The 17,540-nt window shown below is 44.6% G+C and overlaps 2 protein-coding genes across 2 annotated transcripts in view; one reads left to right on the top strand and one right to left on the bottom strand.

Annotated features, from left to right (window-relative positions):
- Nucleotides 1–13, bottom strand: part of LOC310770990 (ADP-ribosyl cyclase/cyclic ADP-ribose hydrolase 1-like) — a gene marked incomplete at both ends in the record, with an annotated part of 6,145 nt that extends 6,132 nt beyond the window's left edge. Inside the window, one exon of the mRNA XM_083631872.1 lies at nt 1–13. This exon is cut by the window's left edge and continues 103 nt beyond it. Within this exon, the coding sequence (XP_083487998.1) occupies nt 1–13 (13 nt within the window).
- A 6,102-nt stretch (nt 14–6,115) lies between these two features.
- LOC310772244 (inositol monophosphatase 1-like) lies at nt 6,116–14,451 on the top strand. The gene is made up of 9 exons (XM_083631994.1): nt 6,116–6,162; nt 6,420–6,535; nt 9,223–9,356; nt 10,830–10,934; nt 11,167–11,212; nt 11,519–11,627; nt 11,909–12,017; nt 12,674–12,825; nt 14,020–14,451. Exons 2-9 carry the CDS (start codon nt 6,473–6,475, stop codon nt 14,136–14,138), a joined length of 837 nt encoding a protein of 278 aa, XP_083488120.1. The 5' UTR covers nt 6,116–6,162; nt 6,420–6,472; the 3' UTR covers nt 14,139–14,451.
- Nucleotides 14,452–17,540: the final 3,089 nt, after the last annotated feature.

Here is a 17,540-nt window from a genome sequence, read left to right on the forward strand (position 1 = left end):
ACATCAGAAGCATAATAGAGTCTTTGAAATAGAGACAAAGATAGAAGAAAGAATAAGTATTATCTAACCTGGGGGGAAGAAAGACATTTTGAAATTTCGAAGTTTCAAAGTTTAGACATTTAGAAATTTAGAAAGATAGAAATTTAGAAAGATAGAAATTTAGAAAGATAGAAATTTAGAAATAAATTTAGAAAGAAATATAGAAATGAAAGAAAGAAAGAAAGAAAGAAAGAAAGAAAGAAAGAAAGAAAGAAAGAAAGAAAGAAAGAAAGAAAGAAATTAAGAAAGAAAGAAAGAAAGATCCATATTGTTGTATACCCCACTATATATATATACATATATTCAGTTGTGGGTGGAATTTAAAGTTTAAACTTGTCCTTCAATTTTTTTTATACAAAAATGATTAATCAAGATCAATAAAGCAGTCACTCTGTGGAGTCAGGAGGAATTACTTACATATTGTCAGGCTGAACATCGCAGAGGACAATAATGTCTTATGGGCAGCCATGATGGAGAGACGGGCACCATGGACTGTCACTGCTCTTCACAACTGGGCCATGTCTATGGATTCAGTGGAAGACAGTTCAATGTGTGTGTGTGTGTGTGTGTGTGTGTGTGTGTGTGTGTGTGTGTGTGTGTGTGTGTGTGTGTGTGTGTGTGTGTGTGTGTGTGTGTGTGTGTGTGTGTGAATGCAGGCAATAGTATTTCAGACAGAGTTCCAGATATTTTTACGGCATGGCCACTAGGAGCTGAGGTGTCTATAAGATGGTCTGTCCCTATGTCTGTCCATCTACGTCCCCACAAAAGCAAGAAAGAAGCCTGGTGGCCAGGTCACAACTATTAGTGACATCATATATCACTAATGTCATATCAGTGGAGACGCCATCAAACTTGATGGCATCAAAGTCACGCATACTTAGACGCTGTGTCTTGTTCAGCTGGGACTGACTAGATCAGCTGCAGACATTTTGTGTCATTTTAGGTCGTGGCAGCAGCAGGCCAGCTCTGACAACAATGTGTTTGTGTGCTACTGCATAATTGACTAAAATCTAATCATCTTGTGGCACGTAGTCTCTTCCTGCTTTTTTCTAGTGGTAATGCTTGGCATTTGGCAACCCCCAAACATGTATAGAATTGCTCAATAACATGTCATTAGGCTGAACTTTTGACAACAAAACAAGTCTGCAGTGCCAGTGCAGTTCAAGGGTGTTTGTTCTCGAAGACATAAATAGATAATGATGATAATTAGCCCATAACTTAATGGCTAAAAAGAGAAAAGAAAAGAAAAGGCACTGTTAATTTCCCGCATTGAATCTAAGCACAATCTGCAAGTTTTGGCACAACAAAAGATAGGAATGCACAGCGTGGTAAGTCCAGATGACAAAGAAAATAAATGCTTACCGCCTCCAGATTCAATGTTTTGAATACAAGGCTGATTATGATGACCAGAGCGAGTCCATGGGAGTGATGTTTATGGTCCTCCTTCCTGGTCCAAGTTGCAGAGTCTGGATGTGACAGACAGACAGACAGACAGACAGACAGACAGACAGACAGACAGACAGACAGACAGATAGACAGACAGACAGATAGACAGACAGACAGACAGACAGATACAGCTCCTTCCCAGCAGAGACATTCTTAAAGGACAGATAGACTTCTTTCCCCCAGGCTGCTGGTCAAAATAGTAGATCCACATGACTGTCATTATGTGGCCATTAGAAATCTCCCTGCAAAGAGTACAGACTTTTCTCTGGGATTGGGTGGCAAGGGTGCTAGAGGAAGAAGTGTGATGTTTACTTTATCTTATTTTACATTTTCCCTGTTTATGTCATTGGACTTACTACAATATGACATGAATCCAGGTCAGAAAGCTTTTTTTGGGGTCTCAAAATGTGCTTGCAGTACTACTTAGAAGCCAGTAGGTGGTAGGCCTACCTTTAATTTGGGCAATCAATTTCTTAATTTTACTATTTTTGCCATGCACAGTGTTCTATTGCTGGTGTACATCATGTCCGAGCTAAACTGGCACCCAAAGATTTCAAATAAATCAATGTACAGATTAGCAATGGCATGCAGCCAATGGAATGAACCAATATTTGCCTATAAGTATCTAGTGCCATCTAGTGTTCAGTCTCCAGTAACATCTCAAAACAGATTTTCAATTTGATGGGTTGTATGAATGAGGGTTGTGCACTGCGGTCCCTAAAATATCTGGGTATCGTTCTTGATAACAAACTGTGTTTAGCCTCTGTTTGTTTGACCTCTAAAAAGGTCCAACAAAGTATTTTCTCTCTAAGGAAAATTAATTATTTTAATGTTTCTTCTGGGATGATGACATGAGATATCATGTCTCCTTCATCCCTAGCACCATCAACATGCTTAATAGCAACTATGTCTCTGCTGTACTTTTGCACATATATGCACATTTGCGCTTTTTACATTCCTTTCTTATATTTGTTGTGCAATCAGTTTGAAATATCATTCCCTGCTCTGGCTGTTTGTTCTTGTTTTGTTTGTTTGTTTGTTTGTTTTAAGTTAATTTGTCAGGGACCATGTGCAAAAGATAACATTGATCTGAGAGAGAAAACATGCTTTGCACCAGATTATAGCAAATTGCTATTTTCCATCTGCAGTCCCAGGGCAGGGTTGCCAGCACAACAATACAATATATTACAGGGTACATAACAGATATCAACACATCTTCGTTATACAGATTATACATATCACTATACACACATAATCACAATTTATATACGCTACACAAGGTATAAATATCACATTATGCAGTTATGAAAGACGAATTAGTAATAAAGCAGACTCATGTGGGCATTGTTGGTTATTTATAATCCATGTTTGTTTGTTTGTTTGTTTGAATGTTGTTGTATTCTGTTTTTGTTGTATTCTCTGCTGCAAAACTAATCTCCCCTAGTGGGACAATAAAGTAAACCTTGACCTTGACCTTATAAACAGGTTCCATACAGATAAAGAGAATCTAGAAAACAAAAACAAACCACAAGACACAGATAAAGTGGGTGAAAATATCATGCTCCTAAAGCCTTGGAAAAAGTAATAGCTTTATTGAGTTGTAATGATGTAATGGAATCCTCTCTCTACCCCTCAGATACATCTACCTGCTCACTTGTGGTGGATCTCAACACACTGGAGGTGGGAGGGTAGGCTATCGTCCCTGCCATTATTACCCCCGCTTTTACTGGAAGTGCCCAAACCACTCACTATTTCACATAATACTATAGTAATGGGGGGAAATAAATTTATGTGACACCAATAATTGTAAAAATGACAAAGCGGGTTTGATCAGCTTAACTCATTCACTGCCAACAACGTATGAACACGTTTTCAGAATCCAGCTGTTCCCTGCCAACAACGTGTTTACACGTTTTTGGCATCGATTTTTTTTTTTTGACGGTGGGTTGTGCATCTAAGCCTTTTACATCTCTTATATAATTATTGGAGCCACCGAACGTTTACAACCCATTCCACCGACCCACTAAGTGGCAACAGTGCTCTCCTTGCTAGAGGAAGGAAAGCATTTTTTTAACTTGTCAAGCCATTCTCAGCCCAGCCATTCTCCTTTTCGCGCTGATTGCTGGCGATGCGGGATTGCAAATTTACATAATAGATTCAGCCGATCTACTATGATCGGGTGATAGATTACAGGTGCAGGAACACACTTTGAAACACGCAGCATAAATATGACCAGAATCGCAAAAGCTTCTCTCAACCAAAACTCCAAACGAGCGAGTCCCTCCCGACTTCCTCAAACAGCGGCCCAGACATGCAGGCACAGCAAAGCACTGACTGGTGACAAGCTTGTCCGCCCACGGAGGGCGGAGTTGAAGCAACTCGAGAGGGAGGGAGAGAGAGAGAGAGAGAGAGAGAGAGAGAGAGAGGGAGGGAGAGCGAGAGGGAGGGAGAGAGAGAGAGAGAGCGAGAGGGGGAGGGAGAGAGAGAGAGAGAGAGCCAAAAATGAATGGTTAAAGTGACCCTTCCATCCAATTTCACAAAAAGCCGTTTATCTCTGAATATTATTTTTCACGCTAAAACCATGCTGTATTCAACTGCTAATGCTTACATAACTACTAACTCTACAAACTAACTCTTTTAGACAGAGAAAGTACACATTCTATTAGTACTTTTGAGATATTGTATGTTCACAAACTCCAAGCTGAAACGAATCCTCGGCTCTTATAAAATGAGCCATAATCCTCAAAAAACGGCTTGGCAGAAGCTAACTACAGCAAAGAAAAACGTCTGGCAGTCAATGTGTTAATGACAGACAGACATAATACCTCAGTATTTAAGTATAAAAGCAATTTGTATGCAGACACACTCCAGGGCTTTCTCAAGGTGGTACTCTTTTTTTCTCACCTCCTTTCTCTCACTTCATTTCCCACATCATTGAGGGCCACATTAGATCATTTCCCACATCATTGAGGGCCACATTAGATTGCAATTCGGTGCTTTTTCAATTCCAATGAGCTTTTATGTCATTTTAGTTAAATGGGGGCAGCAACATAGCACTGAGCTAAAGAGGCTGACTGTGATGAATAACTGTAAGACTGCTGGTTTGATCCTGGTATCTGGAGGAAGAGATTTTAGTTTGATCTTCATGGTGCCTATAGCATCAATGCTGAAGTGCCACTGTTTAATGTATGACTATTTTATTCATGGGTTTCAAACACTTTCTGTAATAAAACATCATACACTTTGGTGTATGACTACCCTCATAGACCTTACATACTGTATACCTTAGAACAGTGGTTCCCAACCTTTTTTGTATTATGTACCCCTTGAGCTGTTTTGCCATGCTGTTAGTACCCCCTCACTCATGCATGTACTTTGTACCGCAAGGAAACTGTGGCTGTGGTGGATCTGTGGATGCACGAGTAGCCTAAAGCCATACAAAATGTATCTGTCGCTGAAGGGCCAGTGTTGGGCGTGGCCTCTTTTTCCTTTTGTCAGTGAGCTTCCCTAAACCTGAATCTGGAGTGACAACAACTGGACGTTTGAGCCATTTATCTGTGGTCGATGCTACTGTAGCTATGTGTGAACGTGACCTCTTCACACAGTAGCCTAGTGTAAGTTGACACCTGCCGGAAATACATTTTATTCCCCAATCTTTCCAAGTACCCCCTACAAGCTGCTCAAGTACCCCTAGGGGTACACGTAACCCTGGTGGGGAAACACTGCCTTAGAACACAAAGTAACAAATCAGAGATAAAGAAAATTGGAAAAATATCTAAATGAGGGGAGTCATACATCAAAGTAAAAGTTAAAAATAATAATTTCTTAACTAAAACTAATGGAAAATAACTTGACAGCAAACTGCATTAAATAAACAAACAGAGAGAGAGTGAATGGACTGAAGGTCTTAAACCCAACGAGTGCACTGGGCCCAGGTGCACCCAATCAGCCTAACGACTCCATGGCTCCTGCAAGACATGACATCACTGATGACATCATCAGTGATGTCACAATGCCTATGACATCATCAGTGTGAGAAAAAAATGGAAACTGAGAACAGAGAACCGACAGAGAACAAACATTGCCCACTTGCTCCCTTTTAATAAGACTAGGGATCTCGCGCGCTACGTGCGCTCGATTCCTAGGCTCGCCCGCTATGCGGCCTCGCCGGCCCTGCAGCTCAGCCGCTGCGCAGCTCGGCTGCTGTGTGGCCAATGACACCAGCATCACTGATGATGTCAGATTTATGACATCACTGATGATGTCACAGTGGGATTTCATCAGTGGGATTTATGACATCACTGATGATGTCACAGTGGGATTTATGACATCACTGATGATGTCACAGTGGGATTTATGACATCACAGTGCGACAATCACAGTTGGACAGCGAAATAGAGAAACAGTCAGACAGACAGACAGAGAGAGCCCTAGCTCCCATTTATATACTGACTGATTATGATGATGATGATGATGATGATGATGATGATGATGATGAAGGGAGACTTTACTTTGTTGTAGCCAATAAGAGCGGCGCTGTTTACACTCTGGTATTGATTGACCAATGAGAGTGTGAGTTACGGTTTAGTCCCACCCCCAAGCTTTGAGGAAGTGACAGGAGCAGCACCCAGCACGGCTAAGAGAAAAATAGAGCTGTCTTTAGCAGCACACACCAAAGTAAGTTAAAAGTCATGGCATAGCTAGTTGGCAAGCATTTTTTAAATCTTGGTTATTACGAAAAATAACGCTAGTTTATTTCGGCTTCCTTTCTTCCTTAAGAGCTAACTAGCAGTAGCTATACAGTTAGCTTAGCCTGCTATTGCTTCCTAGTTTATCTGGTTGCATTTCCAGCCAGATAGCTCGCTCCCCGGTTTTCAATGTGGCAACCTCTCTAGCCTGTAACATGTAACTTACACGTTGCTTATTCATAACAGGGTCCCCGGTCCCGTAGGTCTGTGCATCTGTGAACATCCCTTCCCATACCAACATGACTGATCCTTGGCAAGAGTGCATGGACTACTGTGTGGAGATCACCAAGCAGGCTGGCAGGGTGAGGAGGTGCCATCATCATTGTCTTTTATATAGTCCTGTGGCCTGGTAAAGAGCTATTGTGTTGTAACATTGTATTTTTCCTGTATCACACTATCATAGTGAGTTAATGTTACATTTGACATGTGTGACATGATGAAAAAGTGATACCCATGATCAGTAAAAAAGAAAAGAAACAAGAAGTGTAATAAACATTGTAAAGATAATAAATACATGTTTTTGGAAGATAGACAGAATCAGAATCAGCTTTATTGGCCAAGTATGCAACACATACAAGGAATTGGTTAGCTTTGCTCTCAAGTACACACAGAGTACACAAGTACACACATATAGAGAAAAATAAAAAAGGAGAAAGAAGGTTACACATAGTCAAGGCGATCAAGGCAAGAATACTTTGTAGGACATAAGCAAATTTTTCTTTTTACAGTGACTGCTATATACAATGTAGTAAAGTGGCTATTTTTAAATATGAATATATTAGGGAGTGTACAGTCAAAGTGTACGGTAAGTGTGCAACAACGTTTGTGAACAAGGTTTATACAGATATTGTTAGGGTTGCTGTGAGACATGTGGATTTAGGTGCGGATACTTAATGTCCAAGACACACGGTAACTGAAGTCTCCATAACTAGGAACGCTGTAGCACTTGAAAGCTGAGTCTGCAAGGTTCGAAGATGGGAACTGTTGCAGAAGGTTGCCGTGAGGTTAGTCTATGAACAAGTACAGAGGACCTGCAGAGCACGCCCTTATAGGTCCCGACTATGACATCACACTGCGTAGTGACATCATCAGTAAGGCCATCAGAGACGATTTAAGACACTTATGAATCATGACATCATCACCGTCTGCGACATCATCAGTGATCTATGACATCATAGTAGGAATGATGACATCATCCTAACGGATATTGCATTTTTAAATATGAATATATAAGGGGATGTACAGTAGTGCAACAACGCTATGTAGGTTTGTAAACAAGGCTTATACAGGGATTGCATTTTAAATATGAATATATAAGGGAATGTACAATAAATGTGTGCAGTAAAATGTGCAACACTAAACAACAAGTTTAGTAGACAAGGATTATGCAGATATTACACGGTACACGGTACAGTTGTATGCTGTTCAATGTGAACGAGGCTTGAGTTTACAGTGAACACAGTGAACAATGAACATAAATTAAGTGAGTGGCTGTATGGTTTAAGTGGTTTTAAGGTGTTCAGCAGAGTAATGGCCTGTGGGTAGAAACTGTTTTTGCATCTATTGGTTTTGGCGTGCAGAGCTCTGAAGCATCTGCCCGAGGGGAGGAGTTCAAACAGGTCGTGTCCAGGGTGAGATGGGTCCGTGATGATCTTTCCTGCCCTTTTTTTTTTACTCTGGAGAAGTACAAGTCTTGGATGGAGGGCAGGTTGGCACCGATGATCTTCTCTGCGGTCCTGACTGTCTGTTGGAAGTCTGTGCTTGAAGTCTGCGCTTGTCCTGTTTGGTGGCAGACCCAAACCAGACAGAGATGGAGTTGCAGAGGACAGACTGGATGATGGCAGTATAGAACTGTACCAGCAGCTCCTGGGCAGTTTGTACTTCCTGAGCTGGCGTAGGAAGTACAGCCTCTGTTGTGCTTTTTTTTTCTTTTTTTTCTTGTCAGCTTGTCATCTGTGACATGGCTTGGTTACCCCCAGAACTAACACTCGCGTCACCAGGCTCTTCCCAAGGAGAAGAGCCTGGCACCCATTTCCGCCCTAGACACTGGAACCGGAACATGTAAACCGGATACGTGGCACGTGCCACATTTTTATCATTCCCCTGTTGAAACCCAGATTCGAGTTGTGTAGGATAACTAGTCGCCACGAACAGGCGGCGATGCCATATTGCATCAACGTTTTGTTTTATGTACGATGTAACTTTTTAACGTTAGTCACCTCGTGTTATCAGGCTCTAGCTACACGGAAGATTTTTCTGGCGCACACGTATCCAGTAACCGGATTCCGGTTCCGGCCGTTGCGCATTGGTTACGCCCCCAGGTCCCGAAGCAGTGGAAACAGCTCCAGACTACCCAGAACTGACTCCTCTTTCGTTTCTCTCAGTCTCAGACAACCCCACTGCGAATTCCACTGTGGGCTCCATTTTAAAAGGCCCTGCTTTTTCATACATGTAGCATTCAGAATAAGCCAGTACTTGCCTTAAACCGAAGGTTGTTGTCCGTTCAAGTTCTTAACTATTGCATGGTTTTCAATACAGAACCATTTTTGTCATGTCAGAGCCTGTAATTTCTGTTCTTCCGGTTGTTTAAGAGCAGAGATGGTGCGGAAATTGGAAAAACAGGCCGTGACAGGCTCTCTGGCGTGACAAAAACAGCTCGATATTGAAAACCACACAATATTCAAGAACACGAATAGCCCGTTTCAACGGACAACAACCTTGGGTTTAAGGCAATTACTGTTTTATTGTGATTGCTACATGTATAAAAGAGTAGGTAGGGCCTTTTAAAATGGAGCCCACAGTGGAATTTGCGGGGGGTTGGCTGAGACTCCGATAAACGAAAGAGGAGTATCAGTTCTGAGGCTATGGCATGGCCGACCATGTGCAATCACAACACAAAACACGTTAACAGGATAATTGAAGTAGCAGATGTAGTCAGTCATCCGGAGAAATCCCCTCGCTGAGTTTGTCATTGTGGTGTGTCTGCCAGATGATCCGCGAGGCGCTCCAGAAGGACATCGCCATCATGCAGAAGAGCTCTCCGGTGGACCTGGTGACCGAGACAGACCAGAAGGTGGAAGAGCTCATTATATCCTCAATCAAGGAGAAGTACCCCACCCACAGGTACCTTGCCTCATCGCTAGCAAATCACAGGAGACATGTTATTTGTGCTGCTTGATCATATTCATTGGAGAATATTTTACTAGCAGGTTTTTATCCAGTGTATCAGTTTACCAGCCATTTCATTCTCAATGGTGTTTCATGTAATGTTCTTGAACTCAGCAGCGTATATTATTCATTCAACCCTTGACTTTAGTCGTCTCATTTCACTTTGCTTTAGCTTAGACAGCTATATAGCTTGGAGGGGAGAGTCCTTCACTATATATGTGGGCATATGCACACGTTCACGTTCTTTTATTGCCACTCAGCCAGGCAAGTGAAAACTATTTCTGTGTATGTGGGGAAAAAATACTCAGATATTTACATCACATAACTAGGGATGGGCGCGAGTACTCGGGTACTCGAGCACTCGTTCATAACGTCAGTATTCGAGTAACATTTCTGCTGTTCGGGTACTCGCCCCACTCCCCACCCCTTTAAAAATGGTCTAGAATATCTACGCACGCATCGTCATGTGGATCTGGCAGCATGAACTGCACGGCCGGTCTCGCTGTGTTTCCCTCCCATTCAACGAACACGCCTGGGTTTCTTGTGACTAAACTCTATCAGGCGTCAAGTCAGCCAGAATGTACCAAGTACGTCATCCGCTTTGTTGCTTTCAAAATAAAATGCTTATTGTAACCTTATTTATTTTGAGTAATGCGTTACAGCCACAGTTTCATGCCATATAACATCACAACAAGTATTTTGATTACTTTTGTTTAAGTAACATTATTTTGAAAGTTTTAACCGGAAGTTTTCCAGCTCTTCCCGAAAATGGTGGCTGGAGATATTCTCCCGAATGAGAAGCACGCTTCTTCATAGCGCACGCCCGATAAAACTCATTCAAAACGTTGCACTAGTTTACTGACTACACTGTCGTTTCCCATAACGTTAGTCACAAGAAATGTGGAGAAAGAATCACTTTTTGGGAGACAATCGCATCATGGTGATCACTATTCAGCAACAATGGACATGTATTGGAAATCAAATGCCTTTGCTTGTTTCACAACTTGTCTGCTCCAAAGCGCTAATCCAACCATCGGAGATACTGTCTAAAGGTAGGCTTTAGATGTTAGCTTAGCGTCACCTAATATCACAGTCAGTCCCTCTCCTGACAAAAATGCTCCAGGTAGCGCTTTTTCCATGCAAAAATGCAAAGGTTATGTGTGAACAGCCCGATACACAGCATATTACCACTGCTCAGTCATTACCATAGTAATCACACAGCCCGCGCCCCCAGCGCGAGTACTCGAGCACTCGTTCATAATAGAAGGAGAATACTCGACTATTTAAATTGCTTAAAATGCCCATCCCTACACATAACAGACTGTAGTGGAACAGTGAATGTACAGCAGCAGATATGCAATATCAAGGCCAATAGTCATTTTACAGTTGAGATCACAGAATTGTGTATGGCTTGTGTGCTTTTTGAAGCTTCATAGGGGAGGAATCAGTGGCAGCAGGCGCCCCCAGTATCCTAAGTGACAATCCTACATGGATCATTGACCCTATCGATGGGACTACTAACTTTGTTCACAGGTACGTCTTTAGCTTGGCATTTCAAAGCCTCCTATATCATAACTATACGCTATCAACCATTGAAATCTTAATGCTGCCCAAAATATGTAGCTCCTTAATTCTACTCTAATTCTCTCTTAGAATGACCTCTGTCAAGGATAATTAGCCTACCTATGAAATTGATTCCTCTGCGCTCAAATCCTGAAGGGGTTCTCTTACTTTATGCATTTCTTTCTTTCTTTTTTTATTCCAGGTTCCCTTTTGTCTCTGTATCAATTGGCTTCACTGTGAAGAAAGAGGTACTGCTAGATTTTGTTTGTTTGTGATTCAATTATACATTTTTGTTTTTGTCCTCCACACTGCATCTGTCAATGACAATTTTTTAACATTTTAATTGAAATCAACATGCACATACTGTCATTACTGTACCAATAAGCAAACAGTATTACACATATCAAAATATATATTGTTAGAATGGCGGATGAATAGTGGTTTTGCTGTTATAATTGTTACACCTCTTGGTGTATTGCTGCCTTTTTATTGTTGGCCATCCTCCCACACCACATAAATCAGCAGTGTCTTCCTGTGCTGTATCTTGGTGTCAGATCGAGTTTGGCATCGTCTACAGCTGCATTGAGGACAAGATGTATACAGCACGGAAAGGGAAAGGAGCATTCTGTAATGGAGTCCCCATCAAAGTGTCTGGACAAGAAGGTGCCCTGTTCATATTGACATGTTATCAGGCTTTGGTGTTGCAGTTGTCAACAAATCCACCAGGTGGAAGCATTATCCATGATTACACAGCAAGGCTTTCATCTTGCCAGCTCGTCCAATAACAGTTACAGCTCAGAGCTGCAGAGTGATTGAGTTACTTTGGAGGGAAGTTCTACATCACACAGTGCGATTCTGTTTTGATGAAAGAACTGTATTTCCCTCACCAGCGTGACCAGGGTGTGATTTGTTGAGTGAAATTTTTTCTCGCATTTCCTTCTTAGATATTACCAAGTCCCTGGTACTGACAGAAATGGGCTTCAAGAAAGATCCCGAGCACTTCAAAATAATGATGGGGAACATCAACACCATCCTCACCATCCCTGTACACGGGTAAAGGAACACAATCACAAACACATCAGAGTTTTTTTTCCTGCATAGAGAATTTTTTGGCGCCCCCAAAGAGGTTTTTACCCACACCCCCGAACGCCTGATATATTTGAATTCAGGACAACCATGACTTCATACTAACTCAAAATCAAGCTTTTAAATAATTCCCACATTTGTACCTTCAAATGGCTTCCTTTTCTAAAACATGGGGTGCTGTAAAAACACATTGCTCCATAAGTTTTGACAATGACTGATATATTTGAGATCAGGACATCTCTGACTACACACCGACTGAAAATCAAGCATTATTTACTGTATCAATTTAGAGAATTTCAAAGTTAAACTCTCACATTTGTATGTTGAAATGACTATGTCTGAAACATGTGTTGCTGTGAAAACTCATTGCTCCATAATTTTTGACAATGACTGATATATTTGTGTTCAGGATAACCTGACACTAACCAAAAGTCAAATGTAGGCTACACATGTCAGTAAGCGCAAGTTTACTGTCATGCGTAATCACCCCCCAAAGTCCCATTCTGAGCCAGGAAAAACTCTGAAACACACACAGTGTAAACGGAGCTTGTTAAGTAAAGCATCTGGAAGGCAACAGTGTAACACATTAGAATCCACAGCAAAGCTCCAATCTCCATCCACAGTATCCGCTGCCCGGGCAGTGCAGCAGTCAACATGTGTCTGGTGGCGTGTGGAGGGGCTGATGCTTACTACCACATGGGCATCCACAGCTGGGACATGGCTGGAGGGGCAGCAATCATCACTGAAGCTGGAGGAGTTATTATGGACATTTCAGGTGAGTCACGGAGACAAACTTTTCAAAGACCACTCAAGAAGAAATCATTACCACATTCATTTTAGGATGTCACTGTCGATATAATCACCGGGAAAAACAAACTAATGGAGAGCAAATTTGACACCTCTACTAGCGTCTACGCTACATTTGACATTGTGTGCAACTGGGTGTGATTTTGCAGGAAAGCTGATGGATTGCTTCACGGCACAAAGGGACATTGCTTTACAGACCAAAACAGGAACAGAGCTGCAAACAGCTAAATATTAATAATTATTATTGTTTGTTAATTATTTATCTATCATGATTATTTAATCATTCTTATTTTTACTGGCTATCCTTCTTGCTGTCAAAACAATGCATGAACTGCTGCCAGGGATGGGCAACATCCTCTTTGCAACAGGAAGTAACGTTTATGAGAAATACCGTCTCGATTTTGAGAAACACAAGCTGTAATAATACCACTGGCATGAGACACAGGCTACCAGTCTGTCTCAACCATGGTCTTACAATTACAGTACATACTCTGTGGTGTCACTGTATGTAGCAATGATATTTTGATCATGTAAAAAAACGAACCATTAACCACTGATCTTAATTAAGACAAGTTGCATACTTGCCAGTGGTGAGCATTTAGACAAATAATGTAATCAAATTAAATTACCAATACTAAAAAATTACCAATACACTACTACAACTTAACACTACTGCTAACATACACTTAGCAAGGTCTGCTATGGTAATGTTACAACCTAAGCTAAGCATTAAGCCCACCTAAAATGAAAAAGCTGAACAAACTATATGCAAAACATAAATCAAATAATGTTGTAAAGTGTCAGTAAACAAGCAAACTTGAAAATTAATCCTCTACTTGCTTGTGAAACGCTTGCACAAATCAATCTTCCAGCGCAACAGCACTGAAAAATAACCGCAGCAGCGCCGCTAACTTACGGGCATCAGCTGGCCTATAAAGGATGTCAGACATGCAGTTCATCAAGGACCAAGTGAAAATACTACAGTCTCTTAGCCACATCAATGATCATGCTTGCCCTCGGCAAACATAAAGAAATAAAATATTGTGAGTTATTTTGGTTATAGTGATCACGCTAATTAAAATTTAGTTTTACGTTCAATCAAAACAGAGACAGTGATGTACAGTACCTGCTCCATGTTTTTTGTTTTGTTTTGCTACACCAGGAGGAACCTTTGATCTGATGTCTCGGAGGCTGATTATCGCCAGCAGCAGAGCGATAGCGGAACGCATCGCTAAGGAGATAACCGAGTTCCCGTGTGGGAGGGATGACACAGAGGGCTAGTATACCTCCCCGCCCTTCACCACCTAACACACTGTCATGCACACACAGCAACATACACTTAACTGTTTGATTTTTACCAGGTCAGGACTGGAGTCAATCTCAGGCCTGGAATTAAGTCATTTTTAGGACAGGGTCACTTGGGCCTTTGATAAATACACATTTATTTGGGCATCGTGGCCAAAATGTACAGTGTAGGGCACCAAGGCCAAAACCAATGCTTATTAAAATCCTTTTTTAGTCCTTTTTCCTCAACAAAATAAATATTCTAATAGAGAAATGAAGTGCTGCAGTGTGATACAGCACATACTGTATGTAAGACAGTAAGTTAGATGTCCACTAACACAATGACTGAAGTGTAACCCAGGTTGTTTTCTGTAGCTACAAATAGAGCTCAACAGTCACTTGACACTTCCGTGACATCACGGTTCCGGAAGAGTATTTCAATCATGAGAGACCAGAGGGTAGAGTGTTAACAAGCAAGCTTTATATATATAGTATGGCAGAGCGATAAGATCTATGGCATGGGACGGTATGGCAACTAATTCTGATGGCATGGCAGCATGGCGACTAGTTCTTTGGCGTAATGACTCCGCGCTAAGATGCCTCTCTTCTTGCGGTGAGAGAGGGCATCTGCTCGGACTAGAATAGAGAATCCCCCAAAAGAAAGAAAACCCAAACTGCCAACCGGTCTGCTTGCCTCAGCGCTACAGCGGGCGCTGGGCGGAATGCGACGCTTGTCGCCGACCGGTTGACTTGGCGGCTGCGACTTACGAAGCCCCCCGGGCGTGGCCGCAGCGCTACAGCGGGCGCTGGGTGATTGACCAATCCGGCGAGCTTCGGCGCGCTGACTTAGAAGCCCCCCGGGGGTGGCCGCAGCGCTACAGCGGGCGCTGGGTGATCGACCAATCCGGCATAATTCGGCGCGCTGATTTAGTGTTAAGAAAGAAAACCCCCCTTTTAGCCAAAACCCCCCTAGCATTGAGAAAGAAAAACCCCCCTTTTAGCCCTTTGCATAAACCCCCCCGGCGGGGACGCGCACGTTGTTCAGCAATATCCAGCATAGCGCTTCTGACAGCGAGTTGAAGATGGCGGGGCTGCTCCTGCAACCGAACGTGAGCCTGACCACGAAGTAAAACCTGGACTCCCACTTAACCTCGAACAGCGCCCATTGCGAGGGATGGATGGGCATGACCTTAAAGGCATCCGAGATGTCTGCTTTGGAGAGCCAGGCGCCTTGCCCCGCGAGCTTGATGAGGTGGATGGCGTTATCTATGCTGGCGTAATGGAGCGAAAAGGGCTCGGGGGGAATGAGGCTATTTATGCTAGGGATGGAACCGTGGTGGGGCGAGGAAAGGTCGAAGGTCAGCCGTTTCTTTCCGGAATATTTGCGAGTGGCGATGCCTATTGGGCTTGTCCGGAACACCGGGAAGGGGGGGGACTTGAAGGGGCCGATTACGAATCCTTTGGAAAGTTCCTTGTTGAGCAGTTGGGAGACTATCTCGGGCTCCTTCAGGGCTGATTGCGAATTTCTTGACACAAGGGAGGTTGTGGGGGCTGTGGTTACGCCGACCCTGAAACCTTGAGAGAGGCCGCACAGTAAATAATCTACGAATACGTGATTGGGGTGGTGAGCAAGTTCCTGCGCTAGGGCCGGGACGTCGATGGGCGTGGACGGGTGGCGTTTTAGGATTGTTAAAAGCTCGTTCTGTCCTTCTTGGTGGTGGGGCCCTGCCTCTGGGGGCGGATCCTTCGAGGGCAGACGGAGCGGGGGTGGGCATCCCTGCAGTCGGTGCACACATGCAGGTAAGTACAGTTAGTGAGGGTACACACGTTCTCATTAAAATTTCTGCAAATGGGCATGTAGTTTTGGGCACGCACCTGACGGCCCGAGTCGGACCCGCTGGGGACCTGTGCCTGGCGGGCAGAGCGGGGTGCGCCGTCGCAGCTAGCGGACGGCTGGAAGGCCGCCTTTGGGCAGAGAGGAGCCGTGTGCCCTGCCTCGCCGCAGGAGAAGCACGTGATCACCTGCCCCGCCCCCCCCAGCATCGTCATCAACTCACCGTCCAGGATGGACCAATCTAACCGGGAGTTAGCCTCGGAAATGCTCAGGGCAGCCTTGTGGGAGAAGGCTTTGTGATATTGGTAGAAGACGCCCCTCCCAAATCTCGAGGCGAGATCCGCCATTATTGCCAGATATCTGTCCAGCTCGGCTCGGCGTTCGGGGTACACTGTACAAATTACGTCGCGGAAAATTCCGAACGCGCTCGTGAACTCCGTCATGGAGAGGTCCCTGGGGAGGCGGGGGTCGGACGAACTTAGAACGCCGGTGTCCGCGCCCGTAATTTTCTTGCTGCATTCCGGGGAAGGCAGGAGAATGCTGACTAAGTTGACGTCCTTGCCCTGCAGGATTTGGGACTTTAGCCTAGAAGAGATGCCGGCAGACAGGGGAATGTAACGCCTACCAAAAGGAATAGCGGGCAGGGCTGATGCCAGGGAATACGTCTGGGCGGGAAGAGCAGGTGGCACGCTGGGCTGTGCTGCGGCCGCCGCCGGTTGGATGGGAAAAAATGGGTAAGGCATGGCGGGTAGAGTAGGCAGCATGCTGGGCTGCGCTGCAGCCGCCGCTGGTTGCATGGGAAGGAATGGGTGAGTGGGAGGAGTGGGGAGCATGCTGGGCTGCGCTGCGGCCGCCGCCGGTTGCATGGGAAGTAGTGGATAAGGCATGGGGGTTGGATCGGGGAGCCTGCTGGGCTGCGCTGCAGGCACCGCTGGTTGCAAGGGCACCGCCTGCTGGGCTGGTGGCTGCGCTGGGCGCATGGACTTCAGGCAAGCCTGGACCTGAGGGTCCCTGCTATGGATTGCATGGCTGCGGCCAACCCCCCCTCCCCCCCGCCGGCTGGGTGGGGCCGGGGGACCCGCCGCAGAGGATGGAAAACCTGAGGAGATTTTCGGCACTGTTGGCCTGCCATATGCCTCGGCCGGAGCCGCTGCGCTCCTCACGGGGGCGCGCGTTTGCTTCCTCCCGAACGCTCGTGCTCGGGCCCGGAGTGCTCCCCACTTCGCCCCTCGCGCGACTGCGAGTTATTGCTCGTCCTCGTGACGCGGCCCCCTTTGCGTTCTTTCCTCGGCCGCGCCCCCTTCCCCTGCCGCGCGCAGGCCCCACTTGCCTGCTCTCATCGACGAGATCCCCCGTCTGAGATGCGCTCGGTGCTGCCGAAGCCTGCTGCCGTCCGCTCGCCGTCTGATGAGCGCTCGGGGCTGACGGCTGGGAAGCCTGCTGCATCCCGTACCCGGGCTGGGATGTTTCGACGGGCATGTCTTAAACACGATTTTTTTAAACACGATTTCAGACGGACAAGCCCGTCTTTATTGTCACACGGTTATATATCAACACATGCACGG

This window comes from Poromitra crassiceps (genome assembly GCF_964638095.1).
Source record: "Poromitra crassiceps genome assembly, chromosome: 2".
NCBI lineage: Eukaryota > Metazoa > Chordata > Actinopteri > Beryciformes > Melamphaidae > Poromitra > Poromitra crassiceps.